Consider the following 19,831-nt stretch of genomic DNA (forward strand, 5'->3'; position numbering starts at 1 on the left):
GGGTTGCAGCCAGGATGGAGTATGTGTGTGTGTTTCTAGTTTTGATACTAGATTTCAGTGTAGATTTTGGGATACTGCCAGGAGCCTTGATGCCCACATGCCAGTGTTTGGAGACAACCTGCTCACGGTCTCCACAAGTGTTCGGGGAGTTGTGGGTCCTGTCAGGCCCAGAGTTCTTGTGGTGCTTTGCCCGGGCCAGCTGCCTCACCAGCCCCACAAGTCAGTCTGCCCTTTGAGGAGCAGAGGAGACACTTGCAGCCTCTCAGTCAGAGCCGGGGCCTGGGGCGGTGGGAGAGTGGGACCAGCCGAGCTGGCCCAGGCCAGCTTGGGGCAGCTCACGGCCTCTGGGATGGAAGGTTGGAGCTCATGCAGACTTGGCTAATCTTGCAGCCCTGGTGGGGCTGGGAGGCTGCTTTTGCCCTCCCTCCAGGCCACAGCTGGAAGAGAAGTATAGGTTTCCTTCTCCTTTCTGACCTGGGTATAGGGGCTCCTGCAGGGGGCTGGCATCCCCTATTATCTGCCTGCCTGAAAGAAAGAGGAGGATCTCTGGCCCACCTATCAGAAGCCCCACAAGGGCCCTGACCCAATCCGGCTTCTGGAAGGGCAGGCTGAAGTTATAGCGTGGCCCCATGAGCTTCCGTGGCCCATGCCTGGGGAGAAGAGAAAACAGGAACCATCCTTCCCCCAGGCTGGAGTCTTGGGGGAGGCCCTGCTGAGTGGCTCTGAGACAGCTCTGGCAACATCTGGAGCAGGAGGCAGGGCCCTGTCCAGGGCACCACATTTTGCATGTGGGAAGCACAATTTGCCTGTCTCAGACCAAGAGAGTCTGCCCTCGGGTAGTTCCCAGCTAGAGCCTCCACATACACGGTCACTCACTCATGCTCCCAGACCTGGTTCTTTTGGGGCTGAGGATTCAGAAGAAGAGCATTTTGGAGATGAAGCATGGGGGCTATGTTAGGAGCACTGTTGGGCTCCGCTTAAGTGAGTCTACGGGTCCATGGTGCTTGGTTCAATCTGCAGGGAAAGGCTCTGCTGCTGTCTATGGCGTCGGGGCCAGAGCCACTAACCCAGGCCCCACAGGGGGCGCTAGGAGCTGGGCGGGAGATACCGTGGTCGGGAAGGGCACTCGTGGCTGGCTCCCAGCCCTCTCCTCCACACTGCTGGACATCCTCGACACTACCCACGGCGCAGCTCTGCAAGGCTGTGGAAGAGATGAGCCTCAGGTCAGATTACCTGGGGCGATCACCAGCTCTGCCATTTGGGTTATCCTGTGCAGGTGACCTCCCTTGCAGAGCCTGTTTGCTCATCTGAAAATGGGGATGGCCAGAGTTACTCTGCAGGCTGTTACAAGGGTTTGTGGTAATGTGTGTAAAGTCTGGGAAACCTAGCGGGTCCTTGGTGGTCATTATTAGGCAAGGGACTTATGCTGAGGACAACTAGCTGATGTGGCTTCAAGATTTTCTCTCTCCACCCAGAGATGGATCCTCCTGAATCAGGGCCCCTGCCCAGAGCACTGAACGGGGTTTGGAGGCGAATGTGGTTGAATCAGAGGCTCGTGAAGCCGGGAGGAGGACCGAGGTGACTGCGGGCCCTGGTGTTGCCTCCCTGTGCTTCTTTGCTGTTGGGGAGCAGTGTGTGCTAGATAAGTAGAGGGCATGAGACTCAGGACAACTTGACGGGAAGAAGTGCTGCTAAGATTCTAAGCTACAGCTCTCCCTTTCCCCTCTAAGACATTTTATTTAACACCCTAGACTTCTAAATATTCTTGGGAAACTTCCATGACATCATACATTTTCACACTTGGATTCTTATTAGAAGCCAAGCTTCTCCTGTGTAAGCAGTTGATAAATCCATCCACTCCCTCCAGAACATTCCATCATCCTTTGTTCTCATAACCACCAGCAGCAAGAAGTTGAGCTCATGACCTTGTTGACCCAGCTGGCTCTGAGTCTTAATGAGAAGGAAGGTGGGTCTCGTTAAGCGTTCAGGGAGAAACAGGACCCAAGGTAGAGGGGAAACCACACTGGGCGGAAAGGAGGTGGAGGGAGTTCCAGGCGTGGGAACGTGTAGGACAATGGAAAGGCCCTGAAGGCTTTCGTGAGGGAACAGAGCTGGGAAGGCTGAGTGAGGCATGTTTCCTGAGCAGAAAGGAGGCGCGTGGTTTTTCCAAGGGGACGTGACTTCCATCACGCCCAGCGGCCTGCCCAGGTGTGTGGCTTTATCTGATGGGACCAGGACTCAGGGAGCTCTTTCAGTGCCTGGGCTGATTAGGGGCGGGGGGCCACCCCCAGCCGCCCCTGGAGCTGAGAGAGGCCAGCGAGGCCAGGAGGCTCTGTGTCCTCCGGCTGCTTGGTTGATCTTCGGCTCACCTATTCTTTCTGGTAAAGTAGCCTTGGGTGTTCTTACTGGTGCCTATTATGGGCTGAATGTTTGTCCTCCCATGGGTTGAAGCAATAACTCCCAGGTGATGGTGTTTGGAGGTGGGGCCTTTGGAAGGTAATTAGATTTAGATTAGGGCAGGAGGTGGGCCCCTTGTGGTGGGGTTAGTGATCATATAAGAAGAGGAAGAGGGAAAGGTCACGTGCATTTATAGTGCGAAAGCAGCTGCGTGCAGGCCAGGGAGAGGGCTGTCACCAGGAACTGAATCTGCTGGCACCTTGACCGCGACTTCCAGTCTCCAGAACGGTGAGAAACAAATGTTTGTTGTTTGAGCCCCGCAGTCTGTGGTGTTGCATTACAGCTGAGACAGTCCCCTTTTGTTCACTCAACACATTTACTCAATGTCCACTGTGTATGTCAGGTACTGTGCACAGCATTGGGGAGAGAGAAACAAGGAGAATGACAGGGAAACGGTCAGCAGGGGTGGTGACCAAGGCTTTGAAGGGAAGCCCGGGGGGAGGCCAAGTGATGGTGAGAGCACAGGAGGGGCTGTCTTATTCCGGGGGCTCAGGGAAGGTCTCCTCGCGGACCCTTGTCCTGTGTGAAGAGAGGCATCCACACCATGATCCAGGGAAGAGAAATCCAGGAGAGAAACAATGGCTAACACCACCAAGGTCTGGAAGCTGGTGAGAACGTCCGTGGGTATTTGAGGCCCAGGAGTACGCTTCCACATGTGAGGCAGAGTGAACAGGTTGGGGTGGGACGGGAGATGAGGCTGCAGAGCTGGATGGGATCCTGATCCCAGAGAATGTCATCAGTCTGTGTGACAATCTAGAATTTAATGAGTGCAATTCGAAGACCCTGAAAAATTTTCTACAGGGGAGGGACAGGATGTGATATATATATGTTTTTTAGGCTGCACTGCACGGGATCCTAGTTCCCCAAGCAGGGATCAAACCCGGGCTCCGTCAGTGTAAGTGCCGAGTCCTAACCACTGGGCCGCCACGGAACTCCGTTTTTTTAAAAAGCTCTCTCAGGCTGCTGTGTGGGGTAGAGGCTGGGGCGGGTGCCAGGATGATGGTGGCACGAGCAGGATGGTAGCAGTGGGAGGTGACAGGAAGTGGCCTGAGGTGTATCTTCGATGTAAAATGTACACGACTTGCTAACAGTGTCACGCGTGGGCAGGACAGAGTTGTTTTCCACGAGAGGCAGGAGTAACTGGGTAGATGTGGGAAGATGAGGAGAAGGGCAGGAAGGGGAGGAGTGGGCAGACCCAGGGCGCCCTCAGGAGCTGCGTGGTTCAGGTGCTTGTTTGCTGGCCCTCAGTGACGTACAGCTGGAACTGGAAACCCGTACAGCTGGAACTGGAAACCCGGGGCTGGGGGAGATCTTGTGCAGGGAGGGGAAGGGTTACATGCAGTTAGAGATGAACCCAGGGGGCGCTCAATGTTCAGAGAAGGACCAGTTCAGGAAGGAGGAGGGCAATCAGGAGAGGTCAGTGGCACGGAAGCTTAGAGTAAGCTGTAAAAAGGCCAAGGACAACCACCTCAGACACCACTGGGAGATCCAATGAAAGGAAAACAGGAGGCCACTGGATTTGGCAAGAAGCAGCAAGACGTGGCAAGAAAAGAGCGGCCTCCACAAGGAACAGGCTGAAGGACCAAGTGGGGAGGGCTAAGCAGAAAAGGGGCAGAACAGAGGCAGCAGCTAGATGGGGGTCGAGACTGAGGGAGAGCGTTTTATTTTTAGGATGGGTGAGAGCCTGCTGCAGGCCAATGGGGAGAAGGCAAGAGATAGTTGCAGGAATGCACGAGAAGCCAGGGGACCCAGAACACAAGGGGCACGAGTCAGAGGAAGGAGCACAAACGCCTCCACTTTGAGGGGAGGGGCACAATCACAGGTGCAGCTGGCACTGGAGGACCTGCTGGTGACAGACAAGCCCGACTGCCCAACTTTCACAGGGAAGTGTGAGGGGGAGGCAGTGGCTGGGAAGGGAAAGTGGGAAGGGAGAAGCCACTGCAGCGCGGACTGCGCGTAAGGTGTGGGGAGAGGCTCAGAGTGAAACAGCCGCCGTGTGGTGCCCTGTGGTGACTGCTCTCAGAACTGCTCAGGCTGGGGCGCAGCTGGGCCACCACCTGGCTCGCATTAAAGACATGCTAGCTTCCTGCGGACTGGGAGGTCCTGCCATCCCAGCAGGGTCTGGAGCCACTACCGGAGGACCAGGATGTTTTTATATACTTCATACATCTCAACAGTACAGACCAAGTTTAAAGGGATGAATGATTTTTTGATTCAGGAGCCAATGAAAAGAGGACCCATGATTTAGACAAGAATTTATTTTCAGGACTACACGTTTACTACAGATTAAAATTTAATATAATTTAATTCACATACAAAGACAACTCTGGAGAACTGACTACCTGGATACAATGTGGCCTGGGGTTAGGTGGAGTAATTGAGGGTGTGACACACTCAGGCCTGAGCAGACACCAACTTGCTCATACCAAAGAAGTAGGATTTCTCTCTTTCGCTCATCACTTCAAAATGCAGCGGCCTCCTGCAGAAGTTACACTCGGCTGAGGAATGTGGCTTGAGTTCCAGCCCAACTCGCTTCCACGTGGCCAGCAGATTCTCTGTGAGGAAGAACAGTTTTTAAAAATTAAAGGCAGTACATACCCAAGACGAATGGAAACACATGCCCCCAACAAAAACTTGCACACAAATGTTCACAGCAGAATTATTTTCATAATAGTCAAAAAGTGGAAATAACCCAAACATCCGTCAATTGATGGATAGACAAAATGTGGTATATCTGTACCAAGGAAGATTATTTGGTAATAAAAAGAAATGAAGTGCTGATTCATGCTACAACATGGCTGAACCTTGAAAACACTGTGCTGTGAAAGAAGCCAGGCATAAAGGGCCATATATTGTACGATTCCACTTACATAAAATGTAATGTATAGGCAGAAAGTGGATCAGGGCTGATGGAGGCTGGGGATGGGGAGTGGCTGCTAAGGGGTGTGTGGTTTCTCTTTGAGGTGACGAAAATGTTCTGGAATCAGAGTGGTGACGGTTGCACCACATTACCTAAAAACCACTGAATTTCATACTTTGAAAGGGTGGAATTTGCGGTATGTGAATTCCATCTTAATAGGCTGTTATAAAAAAAAAAAACAAAAAACAAAACCCAACTCTGGCTTTCCTTTACATGCCTTCAGGAAAGAAGTTGCTCCCACATGGCTCCACTGTGTCGGGCTGAGCACTCCTAGCAGAGCAGCCCTAAAGGCTCCAGGCAGGGGAAACACCTCGGACAGGGGTGGTGGCTCAGGAGGAGAACGCACCTTTGAGGCAGAGGCAACCAGGAGCAGCCCATTGGTCTCTGCCTTTAGGTGGACGCGGGGTGGGGGGGGGTGAAGGACTGGCTTCTACAGAACTATGAGAATATAAAATGCTGAACAGTGACTCTCATCAGAAGGGGTTCGTGTGGAGTTGGTTCAGAGAACAGAGGGAAGTGCAGAGCTGAGCTCTGGAGGCCCGGGCAGACTTAGGCCCTCAGAGGCATCTCTCCTGCAACAGCTGTGACCGGGCATCCTTGAGTCACCCAGACAGGGGCATGGGAACAGTGAGTGGATGAGCAGGCTCCCTCAGCACTTCCCAAATGACTGCACCCTCCTGAAGTGAACGCAAATGACTAAGTGTCTTTTACAGTTTTATACCATCTGAGAACATTCTGAATTGCTTGGAAGAAGAAGAGACAAATCTGAATGACTCTGAATGGCTTCAATTATAGACACTGAAAAGACAGCTTCATGCCACTCTCCCATGAGGTGCTGCGGCTCCCCGGCTACTCACCCACGAAGTAGTTCATCATCTGTGGCGTGTGGTGGGGCGTGGGGGCGATGCGCAGCAGCTCCTCCCCCCGGGGCACCGTGGGGTAATTGATCGCTTGGACGTAGATGTTATGTCTGCTCATTAGCTCGTTACAGACCTCCGTGTTTTTAGCAGCATCTGCAACCTAAGTTTGATAACAGAAGGTGAGACCAGAACTGGATGGACCACCTCTTAGCAGAGACTAGTGACACGCGTGCCCACGTGGCTCAGGCTGGAGCCGCGTATGCAAGCCTGGCACAGAGGTAAAGTGCTGCCCAGACACCTGAGACTTAAAGGGTCCAGTGTTGTTCACTACAGACCAGAGGACTGAAACCATATTAGAAGTAAATTTCACACTGATCTCCCCACCCAGACTCCGAATGGGGGAAACGGGAGCTTCTGTGACCCCAGTATGACGGTAGTTGGACGTGTGCATCCTGGGGATAAGGCAGCTTTTATACCAGCTTCACTACTCAGATGAATTCAACTGTGACAGCAACAGGGCTACCCTTTGTAGTGGGCAAAGCAAGACCCATTTCAAAATTAAATGAATAAAAAGCCATACTTCAAAGCTAGCCAAGCTCAGGCTTCCGGAGCTTTCCAGATACAAGCTCTGTGTTTACCCTGTCAAGGCTAGTGCTCTGGAGAAGGAACCTCTGCTCCAGCCTGCTGGGTTCAAAGGCTTCATTCTCATTGTGAAGTCAACCAAAGGCGGAAACACGGCAGAGGGCCACTGGCTACAGTCCCTCGCCCTGGCAGTCACACTGCCACAGCCCAACTTCAGGAGGGCGTGAACCAGGACATCTCCCATCAAGTGCGGAGCCCCGGCCCCCAGCGAGTCCAATCACAAGCCGCTCATTACCCGGACGGGGATGATGTGACTGGGGCAGTGGACGACTGGAAGGCTGGCGTCCATCAGCATCTGCCTCATGAGCTTGACGTTGCGCTGGTGCTGGCGGCGAAGCACCCGGCCCTCGGTGCTCTTCAGGATCCGCACAGACTCCAGCGCTCCAGCCAGCAGCATGGGTGGCAGGGAGGTGGTGAAGATGAAGCCCGCTGCATAGGACCGGATGGTGTCGATCAGGGAACTCGTGCTGGCGATGTACCCTCCAACACAGCCAAAGGCTTTGCCTGGGAGGAGACAGGCTCATTTATTACAGCAACTGCCCTAAGTGTGCACAGCCAGGTGCTGCAGAGCCTCAGAGCACTCACTCTTCTCTTCCTCATCTTTATTTGCCCTAAGACTCATATCAAGCCCATTTCTGAACAGGAAAAAGCTGAGAACGTTATGAAAGGGTCTTGACCAAAGTCACAAGGCCAAGCTGGTGTCTGACCAGGATCAAAGCGCAGGTATCCAGACCAGGCCTGGCACCGGCGACTGATCACAGCGTGCCTGAACCCCACGTGCCACCTCCCTTCCCACCCAGGCTGGCTGCATCCCCCCTCGCTCTGCACTGCGCCTGCTCCAGGACAGGGTCTGAGCGGGGGGCTCACTGTGAGAATTACTCTTGAGGCCGAATGTCACCCAGCTAAGACATTAACTGTTTTGGCAGGGCTGGTATTAATTTCTACTTAAGTAACCACAAAACTCTGACAAGGAGTGTTTGCTGGATAAATATGAAAACTCAGACCCTGTTAGGGTTGATTTAGGGCCGGCCTCATTTTTCAATTCTTGTTAAGTCCCCTTGTATAATCGGTATCTCGGGTTTCAGGATTAATGACTCCAGAAGAGTCCTCCTCGATCTTAACATTATGTTCTGTAATTAACAGTCTTGCTTGAGCCCCACGCACTGCTGGGTTGGTATAATCTCTGACAGTGGAAAATTTCTCTCTCCAGCCCTTTTCATCTCACAGTGACCATACCTTCAAAGAGCCCATGTCATAAAAGCTCTTTACAAGAAAAGGGCTGCTGGAATTAGGACACATGAACAAGAGCTTTCCTCTTGGCAAGGCTCTGCCCTGCGAGGCCCCAGGCTCTACTGGTCTGCACGATGTTCTCACGCCCCTTCACGGTGCTGAAGGACGCTCTTTTTTTTTTTTTTTTTTTTGCAGTACGCGGGCCTCTCACTGTTGTGGCCTCTCCCATTGTGGAGCACAGGCTCCGGATGCGCAGGCTCAGCGGCCATGGCTCACGGGCCCAGCCACTCCGCAGCATGTGGGATCTTCCCAGACCAGGGCACGAACCCGTGTCCCCTGCATCAGCAGGCGGACTCTCAACCACTGCGCCACCAGGGAAGCCCTGAAGGACGCTCTTTTTTGCCTGTCCTTTCCTTTACCAACTGCAGGCTGTAAAGTGGCACTTTAGCTAACTACTACATGGTCTCCAGCTGCCTTAGTAACTTTTGAAATTCTCAGATTTGTACAGTTGGACTTGCCTGGTGGCACAGTGGTCAAGAATCCACCTGCCAATGCAGGGGACACGGGTTCGAGCCCTGGTCCGGGAAAATCCCACATGCTGTGGAGCAACTAAGCCCGTGTGCCAAAACTACTAAGCCTGCATGCCACAACTACTGAGCCCTCGTGCCACAACTACTGGAGCCCGTGTGCCTAGAGCCCGTGCTCTGCAACAAGAGAAGCCACCGCAATGAGAAGCATGCCTACTGCAATGAAGAGAAGCCCCTGCTCGCCGCAACTAGAGAAAGCCTGTGTGCAGCAACAAAGACCCAATGCAGCCAAAAAAAAAAAAAAAAAAAATTGTACAGTTTACATTTTTACCTCATAGACAAAAGAATGTCTACAGTAATTGTTTGTATACAGTTCATTTATCTTCTCCAAGCTGAGGTGGGTTCTATTGTTACCTCCATCATATTGATGAGGAAACTGAGGCACAAGGAAGTTAACCACAAAGCCAAGGTCACACAGCTAGTGAGTTATTAAGCATGCAAGATTTACACCCAGCAGGCAGCATGGCTATGGAGTCTGGAACAGTCTGGAGTTGCTCCAAGAGACATGGCCTCTCTATTGGGAGGAGCAGAGGAAATACAAAGTAGCCAGGTGAACTGGAATGTTCCCACCCGATAGGCACAGAGCTCAGCGCTTCACAACACAATGCCTGACCTGCAGCTCTAGGAGAAAAGCACTAAAATTCTTCTTCTTTTTTATTCTTTTATTTTTTTTAATTTTTTTTTTTGCGGTACGCGGGCCTCTCACTGCTGTGGCCTCTCCCGTTGCGGAGCACAGGCTCCGGACGCGCAGGCTCAGCGGCCATGGCTCATGGGCCCAGCCGCTCCGCGGCATGTGGGATCCTCCTGGACCGGGGCACAAACCTGTGTCCCCTGCATTGGCAGGTGGACTCTCAACCACTGCGCCACCAGGGAAGCCCTATTTTTTTTTTTTTAATATAAGGGAAAAATCTGACGCACAGAGAGTAAAGGCTGTTGCCACGGCGTATACCTAAAGCCACAACTATGTTTGGAATGAGCTCAGATGGCAACAAATGGTACTTCTATCACGTTAGGCTGTGAGATTTACTTTGATTCTGGGGGCCGTGCCATGACTCAAGGGATTCTGATAAGCTGTGCCACCACTCACTGAGGAAAGAAAACTCACTCAAAAAAGTGACCCAGGCTTTAGATGCTATCAGACCACCTCCTCACCTGACCTGTTAGACCAGTAGTCCTTGGCCTTGTTAGGAGAATGTAATTTTAGTGCAGATTACAGACTGTGCAGAGTGTACATACCAAGCGTTCCAGAAATGATGTCCATTTTTGGCATAACTCCATCCCGATCGCCAATCCCTCCTCCTTGAGCCCCGTACAGCCCAACCGCATGGACCTCATCCACAAAGGTGATTGCTCCAAACTCATGGGCCACGTCACACAGCTCTTCCAGTGGGCACACTGCCCCTAGGAGAGACCACAGACCGCATTGAAGTGCTTGCTATTTCACGAATTTCTGTTTTGGTAAGAGTTAGAACACAGCAACGTACGTTCTAAGATATTTTTAACATTGGGGAAACCAATTAACTTCCCCCAGTTTCTGGATTACCTTGGGGTTTGGAGCCTAGTAAAAGCCAGAATAGAATATCTACATTCAGCCCAATCTATACAGTGTCCTGCAACTACAAAATCCTGGCAAAGTGAAAAGAAACTACAAAAATGAAATAAATATCACACTTTTAAGAAGTTCAGGCCTTGTTTTCATTTAAGATTTCAGGGCCTCCCTGGTGGCGCAGTGGTTGAGAGTCCACCTGCCGATGCAGGGGATACGGGTTCGTGCCCCGGTCTGGGAGGATCCCATATGCCGCGGAGCGGCTGGGCCCGTGAGCCATGGCCGCTGGGCCTGCGCATCCGGAGCCTGTGCTCCGCAACGGGAGAGGCCCGCATACCGCAAAAAAAAAAAAAAAAAAAAAAAAAAAGATTTCAGATTGGCCTCTACCTAGACTTACCGTCCATTGAGTGGACAGTTTCAAATGCGACAATCTTGGGGACGGCAGGGTCAGACCTCTGCAGCAGTTCTCGGAGGTGGCTGACATCATTGTGGCGGTAGATGTACTTTGGCACTCGGCTGTTCCAAATCCCTTGGATCATGGAGGCATGGTTCCCAGAATCAGAGTAAATCTCACAGCCTAACAAGACAAAAATGCTATTTATTGCCATCTGCACCAAAGACAAATTATTTCCTCGACAGTCAAGGACAACAGACTTTGACCTGAAAATGCTGCTTTGCCCAGTAGGAAAAAGACCCTGCGTGCCAGTTTCTTTCTGGAAAAATAACTAACTAGTTATTCTCCTCTGAGAGGGCCTATAGGTGTAAAATAACCCAGTGGCATGCAACTAATCTGCTTTTAAATCTGGCTGTCTCACTCCAAACTCAATGGAAAGATAACTTTCCAGCGAAAAGGGCTTTCCAATGCAGGGGACACAGGTTTGATCCCTGGTTCGGGAAGATCCTACATGCTGCGGAGCAACTAAGCCCGTGTGCCACAACTACTGAGCCTGGGCTCTAGAGCCCACGTGCCACGACTACTGAAGCCAGCGAGCCACAACTACTGAAGCCCGCGCGCCTAGAGCCCATGCTCCACCATAAGAAAAGCCACCACAATGAGAAGCCCGCGCACAGCAACGAAGACCCAATGCAGCCAAAAATAAATTAATTAATTAAAAAAAAATTTTTTTTAAAAAGAAAGATAACTACACATAATTAAGAGAATTCTCCAAAGGATTTTCTTAGAGTACAAAGCACACTGGAAGCAATTAGCTTAAAGACAAGCACTGCAAATCTGATTCTTCATTGTTATCATGTTCTACTGGCATTTATAATGTACAGTTAACACTTTATGCTCAATTCAAGAACAAATGCTCCCAGTTACTATCATAACTCTTGAGTGGTTCTGGTAAGCTTTCTTTGTTGTCAATATTCCTGTTACTACTAAGAAAGCCAGAAAACTCTAAGGCACCCATGACAGGCTTCCTACCTGGCATCATCTTAGCCAGAGTGAAGAGGGTCGAGTCGTTGGCCACAAAGCACGAGGAAAACAGGAGTGCTGCATCTTTCCCGTGGAGGTCAGCCAGCTCCTGCTCCAGGTCCACATGGAATTTACTAGTTCCAGAAATATTTCTAGTACCCCCTGCTCCAGTACCATGCTGTTTCAAAGTGTCCCTTTAAAAAAAAAAAAAGAGCAGACAGAAAATAAATCTCATGGTTCTGAATACAATGTGAACATTCCTCCAGGATCCAGGAGGCTGAAACTGATGTTGATGTAGCACCTCTCTCCCTGTGAATGAGAAGTTCATACAAGTTTCAACCCACTTCATCTCTAGACTGGGCGGGAGAAGGTCTCAACACCAGGGTGATGAGGCCTCTAGGGAACATCAAGAGCAAGTGTTAACAATCTTAGTTGAGTTTTAGTTAACTTACTGAGATTTCTTTTCTCTGACAAACATCTTTTTCTCCAATAACACGACCTCAGGCTCTAGAGGGACATCTTGAATGGTGGTTACCTAAACCCTCTGTGAACCAGTCCCATAATGTTAGGCTATCTCTATTACTAAACCTCAGACTGGGCTCTCTCTATCAAGCCTCCTTGGAGAGTTTGACCAGCAACTCTCTCAAGTGTTCCTAGTCATGGCAAACTTCCTGAAGGACATGAACGACAGGCTCTACCAGCCTTTTTTTTTTTTTTTTTTTAATATTTGTTTATTTGGTTGCACTGGGTCTTAGTTGCAGCAGGCAGGCTCCTTAGTTGTAGCGTGTGAACTCTTACTTGCAGCATGCATGTGGGATCTAGTTCCCTGACCAGGGACTGAACCCAGGCCCCCTGCATTGGGAGCATGGAGTCCTAACCACTGTACTACCAGGGCAGTCCCTCTACCATCCAGTGCTGCTCGATTTGTATTTCTCCACCCACAGCCACAAGCCAGGAAGCCTCTGTCCAAGACTTGCCTGTGGAGGGGTAGTAAGTGAGTGGACATGTGTAGTCAATGAGCCCAGAAACTTAAACTCTCACAAAGGGGCTTCACCAACTACTTACACGTTAGAGTTTCTCTAAAAGTAACCTGTACATATTTTTAAAGGCTAAAAAGAGCATTTTGCTATGGCACACTTTCAGCTGCTGAATATCCCCCCCATAAAAGATCCAATTTCTATAAATCATCAGTGTCTTGCTAAGTCATGCCAGTGATATCTGAAAACTGAAGGCTACTTACATGACGGCTCCACACACCCGTGGGTGGCAACTCATTCCTAGGTAGTCATTGCTACACCAGACGGACACCTGCTTTTTGGTGATGAGAGAGTCTGAGTAGTCATCTGCCATGGGGAAGAACTGCGCCCTCCGGTTCACAGTTTTGAAAACTCGATAGGTATGGTCATTTTTTTTCTCATCAATTTTCTTCTCAAAGAAATGATCATACTGAAAAGTGGAAACAGCTAAAAACCGAACAAAAGATGGTACAGTTTGATGGTTAAAAAGCACATCTAGGCTTTGGTGTAAGACCTAGTTTCCAATCCCAGCTTGGCCATTCGGGACCAAGGAGATTCTGGACAAACTAACGAAGTACTCATCTGGGAAAGTTCCTTGACATCCTTATCTTGAGTCTGTGTATGTCTCAAATGACACTGTCTGACCCCGTGAGCAGACAGTAGGTATTAAGAGAGATGAGGCAGGCTATCAATAGGATTGGCATTCACTATAGCCAAGAGCATCTACTTGCATCAAGCAAGAGACATGGCTTTTAATCCACAACTCACCATGCAATTATACATTTAATCTGATGTATGTTTAAGTTATAAACTCTCCTGCATCAGGCAAATAACGAGGAGACTCACATTTTGGCAAGTTATCTTGAAGAAGGTGGGACACTCCTTCTGGTCGTTGCTTTCGCATGATATCCTGAAAGTTCTTCAGCAAACCACTCAGCTCCCCTCCATCCGTCTTCACACTAATCACACTGGGATTCACTGAGGTTTGGGCAACCTCTGTAACAAAAGTAACAAGAGGCGAAGGGGACCAATGTTCTATTCTGAGTTTACAATACCTTCCAGTCATACTGTTAAAAATGGCTTACTGCCTAGTTCACAAAAAAAGCCCATCATAACGAAAGTGAGATGTAACTGAGTGTATGAAGCTTCTCTTCTTTAGTTACTGTTTGGTTTTGTTTTCAGAGCTACCAGTCAGCTTTGAGGAACGTTAAAGTCCAAAGCTTTTTTTTTCTGGCTGGTTTGCCTTCCCCATCGTACCCGCCCTACCCTAATTGAGACAATTTTCTTCACAGAACACAATTTCAGCCACTTGTATCATTTCTGCTGAGGAGAATTTCTGGGGACCATGGATACAGCCACAGGTGGAATTAAGGTTGCCACTCAATGACCACCACTAAGACACAGCTTGGGAGTCCTAAAACTAGCATTTACTGCAGTAACACTGTTTTTCACCTTTTATCCAACCAAATGGTGGGAAAGAAACAAAGGGCAACTGGCAATAGTTTACGCCTAAGGGGTATTTTCAGAAATTAAAGAATTACTGTAAAAGCTGGTCACATCCTACACACACACAGAAAAAAACTCCCACATTTTGCCATACAGTCCTCTATCTCATGACCTTTCCTCCTCAGCCCTAAAACAGGAAGGTGCTGACACAAATACTACTCTAATAATAGTCCACACAGAAATCTGAGGGTCTGAAAGAGCCAAAGAACCTCTTTGCTCTTCTGATGGCTCATGTCATCTGTTTACCTTCCCTCACGGCATGCATTTCCTGCACATCCTCCTGAAGCTCTAGGCTGGCTTTGCAGAAGACGCTGCTGCCGCCCTGGCTCATCTGGGCTGCCAGGAAAGGGCATTTGCTCGCAGTGCCCTGGCTCGCGGCAAGGGAGGGGTGTCCAGACGGAAGCTGCGTGCCATCTGGAGTCTGCCGGGATCCATCAGGAGCCTGCTGCACCTTGGCTTTGGCAGTTTTGTCCTCTGAGGGGGGAAATGTTAAAACTGAAGCATCAGATCTGGTTGCACGGTACACAGAAGCCCACTTGTTTCTTTCTCTTGTTGCCTCAAAGACAAACCTTATACTTACTCTATCCCATGATCCAAAGACAAGTTTATTCTTATTAGGTTCTGCTAAATCAACTGTTTTCTCATCTGCCTCACTGGATACAATGTTCCTGTGAAGAGTTAACTGGCACAGTTCACCTACCTCTCAAACCCATAGTATTTCTCACTTATAAATCCCCGAAGTAGTATTTTCTAGTTCTAGACAGCCCATCATTCTTGAGTTGAATTATTTCCAGTAAATCTACCCCAAGTACACTCAGCATATTTCATGCGAGGACACACTCTTGAAGGTAACTGGAAGTGGTCATGTGGTTTTTTTCTCTGCTAATATTTTCTAAACAGATTCTTGACAAAAAAAGCTTGCCATTGGGCTTCCCTGGTGGCGCAGTGGTTGAGAGTCCGCCTGCCGATGCAGGGGACACGGGTTCGTGCCCCGGTCCGGGAAGATCCCACGTGCTGCGGAGCAGCTGGGCCCATGAGCCATGGCCGCTGAGCCTGTGCGTCCGGAGCCTGTGCTCCGCAACGGGAGAGGCCACAGCAGTGAGAGGCCTGCGTACTGCAAAAAAAAAAAAAAAAAAGCTTGCCATTGCTTAACAGATAAACTACCAGTTTTCTCTAAATGCCTCAAAGAAGTTCATGACTTAATGCAGTTGGCTGGTAATTAAGCTTCTAGACTTCCCTCTCCCCTTGAGCAAATGCATTCATCTTCCTTCCAGAGAAGACTTTCTTCATCATTCTGGAATCCTCCTGTGAGTCATAGGCTAGGCTCTCCTACAACTTGGGCAGTGTCTCAATACAGTTTGTATTAAAATCTATAAAGGAAAGCAAAAAAATTGCCTTGGGGAATTCCCCAGCAGTTCAGTTGTTAGAACTCCACCCTTCCACTGCAGGGGGCAAGGGTTCAATCCCTGGTGTGGGAACTAAGATCCCACATGCCCTGCAGTGAAAAAATAAAAATTAAAAAAAAACCTGCTTTCAAGTTCATTTCACTCACTATAAAAGTCAGTAAGTACATATTCATTGTAGGAAGTCTAGAAAAATAGAGTTCTATTATTCAAAACATAACCATTGCAGACAACTTGGCATATTATCTTTCTTTACCCCTTATGTGTAGATTTAGAAAAAGGTGTACTTATTCTGTATATGCTTGTTTATTCTGCCCTTTTCATTATAAAGATCTACATAAACTAGTAAATAGTTTGTGAATATCATTTGTGATGGATGCATGGCAGTCTATCAAGTGGATAAGTCACATTTTACTCAACCAGGAATAGAAGAGGAATCTACTGCTAGGGACAGAATGGTAAAAAACATAACTAAGTCCTAAACAATAGTAAAGAGGAAAAGAAATCCTAGAAAGGATTAAATACTTTCTAGTAAAAAACATTCTTTTCTTACAAGTCCACATCCAGAGAACACACCTAACAGAGCCTGTAAGGTAAATTATTCCCTAGAATTAAGTGGTATCTGAAAAGCTTCATTCTTTCCTGGCAAAGACAGACCAAAACTGAATCTCTGATCTGTTTATTAAAAGCAAAATTTAAAAATTCATATACAAAATAAAGATGCATGTGTTAAGGGAATTCCCCGGTGGTCCAGTAGTTAGGACTCAGCACTTCCACTGCAGGGGGCTTGGGTTTGATCCCTGGTCAGGGAACTAAGATCCCGCAAGCCATGCCAAAAAAAAAAAAAAAAAAAAAAGATACATGTGTCAAAAAAATCACTACTTTAACAAATTTTGTATGATTCTACTTATGTGAGGTTCTAGAGTAGTCAAATTCATAGAGAGAAAGTAGAATAATGTTTGCTAGGATCTGGGGGAGGAGGATGGGGAGTTAGTATTTAGTTGGCACAGAGTTTCAGTTTGGGACAATGAAAAGAGTTCTGGACACTGGATGGTGGTGATGGCTGCAGAACAATATGAATGTACTTAATACCACTGTACACTTAAAAATGGTTGAGATGGTAAGTTTTATGTTATATGCATTTTGCCACAGTAAAAAAAATAATTAAAAAAAGAGAAAAAACCCCAGCATCCGTGCATTTAGTTGGAGCCGTGTGACTAGTTCTGGCCAATGGATGTTGTGTGTTGCTTCCTGGCTAAAATATCCAAGAGCTGGTGGGGCTGAGTATTTGATGATATTAGGAAATTGCATCATTTTTTAGGTGTGATAATGGTATTGTGATGGTGCTTTTAGAAAGAACTCATAGGGACTTCCCTGGCGGTCCAGTGGTTAAGAATCTGCGCTTCCACTGGTTCGATCCCTGGTTAAGGAACTAGGATCCCGCATGCCACGTGGTGTGCCCCCGCATGCAAAAAAAAAGAAAGAATTCATATCTTTTAAAGGTGCATACTGATATTTACAGAGGAAATTTCTGGAATCAGTTTCAAGTTAATCCAGTGGGAGCAGACGGGGTGAATGGGGACACAAGTGAAGCAAAATTGGCCCTGGATTGATTATTGTTGTTCATAATTGAAATTTACTGTTATGAAAAGTTTTTAAAAGATGAGCTGGTTTGACACCCTCTCACTTTCCCCTTATGCAACAGTGACCCAAAAGCCACCTATTTCAGAGTTAAAGCTGTAGGACACCAGAGTGTGGAACCCCAGGTCACTGCTTAGAACAGAATTGCCTTGATGACCCAAAGTGGACCTTGCGTGAACAAGATAGAAATCTTTATGTGTTAAGCCCTGAGATTTGGGGGTTGCTTGATACCTCAGTGTAGCCTAACCTAACTGAAAAACTCACAGGTAGAGTTGACTTTGAAGATGGTTTAGCCTGGAATAGCCTATGTGGTCTGGAGCCAGACAAAGAGATAAGTATGATAAGTGACTGCATAAGAAACTACCAGGAATCTGGGAAGGCACAGCACAGAAAGGAATTGAGGGCAAAAGGCACAGGTCAGGCAACATAGCAAAGGCAAGGGAAAAAAAAAAAAAAGAAGAAAAATCACAAAACTTTAAAAGCTACAAGCTTCTACATTCCAACTTTACATAAAGATTCCAACTTTACATTTACATGAATGAGGCACTGACAACTCACAAACTCCAACAGACACTGACATGCAATCCACAAGGTGGAATGCTGGCCACTGTTTCACCTTTAAAGATGTGAAAACTAAAACTGCGTACTTAGTGGGGTTAGGATGACAATTCCATGAGATAATCTATGCAGAGAACTGACCCTGGCACCAAGTAACCGCCTCGCGTGACCCTCATCAGCACTGTGCATGAGAATTGCTTCCAGGGTCTTGTAATGAATGCAAACATCACCACTCTCTACTTCATTGCTAAGGGCACTTACTCTCGTTGGCCGGAGGGGTTTCTTTGACCTGCTGGCAGAGTACTGCTGAAGTGGACAGGGCCCGAGGGGCTGGCTTGGCCCCAACTTCCATCATCTTAGGGCAGTTTTGGGCATAGAACAATAGAGATTTGCCTGCCTTCTGCAGAAAGGCCTGAGGCACTCGGGATAAGAATGGGCAGCGGCGAACAACAGTCTCCATGTCCCGGAGGTGCACTGATCCTGTACAAAGATGAGGAGTGACACCAACACTTGTTAATAATCACGCAAATACCACTCCAAAGTCACTGGGTTCAGGTGTCACCTGAAGTTTATAGCAAGGGTACTGTGGGATACTAACAAGTCTCACTCAAAAATGTCTAAGGACAGCACTGATGAGGGGCTCAACTAAGAAGTGGTGACCACACTCTACCCAGATCACCTTCATTCCCCAGCTCCATACAAAGGCACCTGCAAAACTACTTTACCAAATACGGTAAATACTGATGATCAATAACCAAGGGGGTGGGACAGGAGGGACAAGTCAGGAACAGGTTTGGGAGGTCAGAGGCTCCTTGAGGAAGATACACAGTGCAGAAGTGCAGATAACACACCTTGGCACCCACCCAGGTGAAGAAGTGAGGCCAGGGAAGAAGCCACTGTCATCCATCAAGGCAGAGAAGACTCTTAGGGATCCTGATCTTCTCCTGGTCCCTACACTCCCAGACCCCAAGAAGGCATCCAGTCCGGCCCTGGGTTCCTGAGGCCAGGATTTCCCCGAGGTTATGCCCCTACAGCTCCGTGAACTGGGCATAACTGAGAAAGGAGGGGGGCATAAAGAAGGCCAGGGATACGAGGGGAAGCGCCGCTGGGGCTAACTGGGAAGAGACAAGGGCTAAAAAATGAGGGCCGTGGGTCTGGCGGAAAGTGGTGGTCCTGGGCAGGGGAGGTCTGTGGTTACCCGGGGCGTCGAGAGCTCGAGAATAACGGGAGGTGTCTAAGAAGGGAATTCGAAAGCGGTCAGTTAAACGGGGAACGCCGGGAGGGGGCCGATCAGGTAGAAGATCGGGCATATGAAAGTTGACCACGAGGCGGCGGGTGATTGGAGCGGTGGGGGATGGGGTCCCAATGGCCGGAGTAGCGGGGCGCAGGCAAGCAGGACACGCGGGGGTTGTCCCCGGCCGCGCCGCATCCAGAGCGCGGGGCCCTCACCTGCGCGGGAGACTCGGCGGCGGCGGCGGCGGCGGCGGCGGCGGCGTGTACCCAAACAAGGGTAGAAACAAACCCTTGCCCTTATCCGCGAGAATCCTCAGGCCGCGAACCCAGTCGTCCTAATATACACAGATAGACAGCTGCGCATGCGCCATGGGCCGGGGCATCCTCCGCGCAGGCGTGCCGCGGCGCGCTCCAGAAGTTGGAAGGGCGGGGCGGGGCGTAAAGGCCCTCCTCCTTAGGCTTGGTTTGTGCTGGTGGGACCTGGGCTTACCGGGACTGCCTGCTGGGAGGACGAAGAACAAGGCTGGGGACGGATGACTTCATGCTGCACCACCTTGCCGCTTCCCCTAACTACCCTATGCTTCAGAATCCTTTGTGGAGCATAAAAGGGCAGAGTCGGAGGGGAAGCACCTCTAGGGCAACCAGGGGGTCATAGGGCTGCAAAAACGGGTGCCTTGGATATAGAGGAGGGAGGGGAAACGAGGGGTTCCGGACCAGGGTCTTAAGCAGGATCTGACCCACCCGGGGCTTTTTTCATGGCGGAGGGCTTCCCGGAGGAGGTGGGGCTGGAATGACCAAGGATGGAGTGGTCCTGG

At 49.3% G+C, this 19,831-nt stretch overlaps 1 protein-coding gene across 1 annotated transcript; it reads right to left on the reverse strand.

The window, feature by feature from the left end:
• Positions 1-4,697: 4,697 nt before the first annotated feature.
• On the reverse strand, positions 4,698-19,383 carry ALAS1 (5'-aminolevulinate synthase 1). The gene is made up of 11 exons (XM_082637451.1): positions 19,233-19,383; positions 18,045-18,263; positions 14,428-14,655; positions 13,522-13,671; positions 12,900-13,122; positions 11,669-11,853; positions 10,640-10,819; positions 9,933-10,097; positions 7,115-7,383; positions 6,235-6,397; positions 4,698-5,012 (listed from the first exon to the last, which is right to left on the reverse strand). The coding sequence occupies exons 2-11, from the start codon at positions 18,241-18,243 to the stop codon at positions 4,852-4,854; spliced, it is 1,923 nt and encodes a 640-aa protein (XP_082493577.1). The 5' UTR covers positions 18,244-18,263; positions 19,233-19,383; the 3' UTR covers positions 4,698-4,851.
• Positions 19,384-19,831: the final 448 nt, after the last annotated feature.

The sequence above is a fragment of the Mesoplodon mirus genome, assembly GCF_964341445.2.
Source record: "Mesoplodon mirus genome assembly, chromosome: 12".
NCBI lineage: Eukaryota > Metazoa > Chordata > Mammalia > Artiodactyla > Ziphiidae > Mesoplodon > Mesoplodon mirus.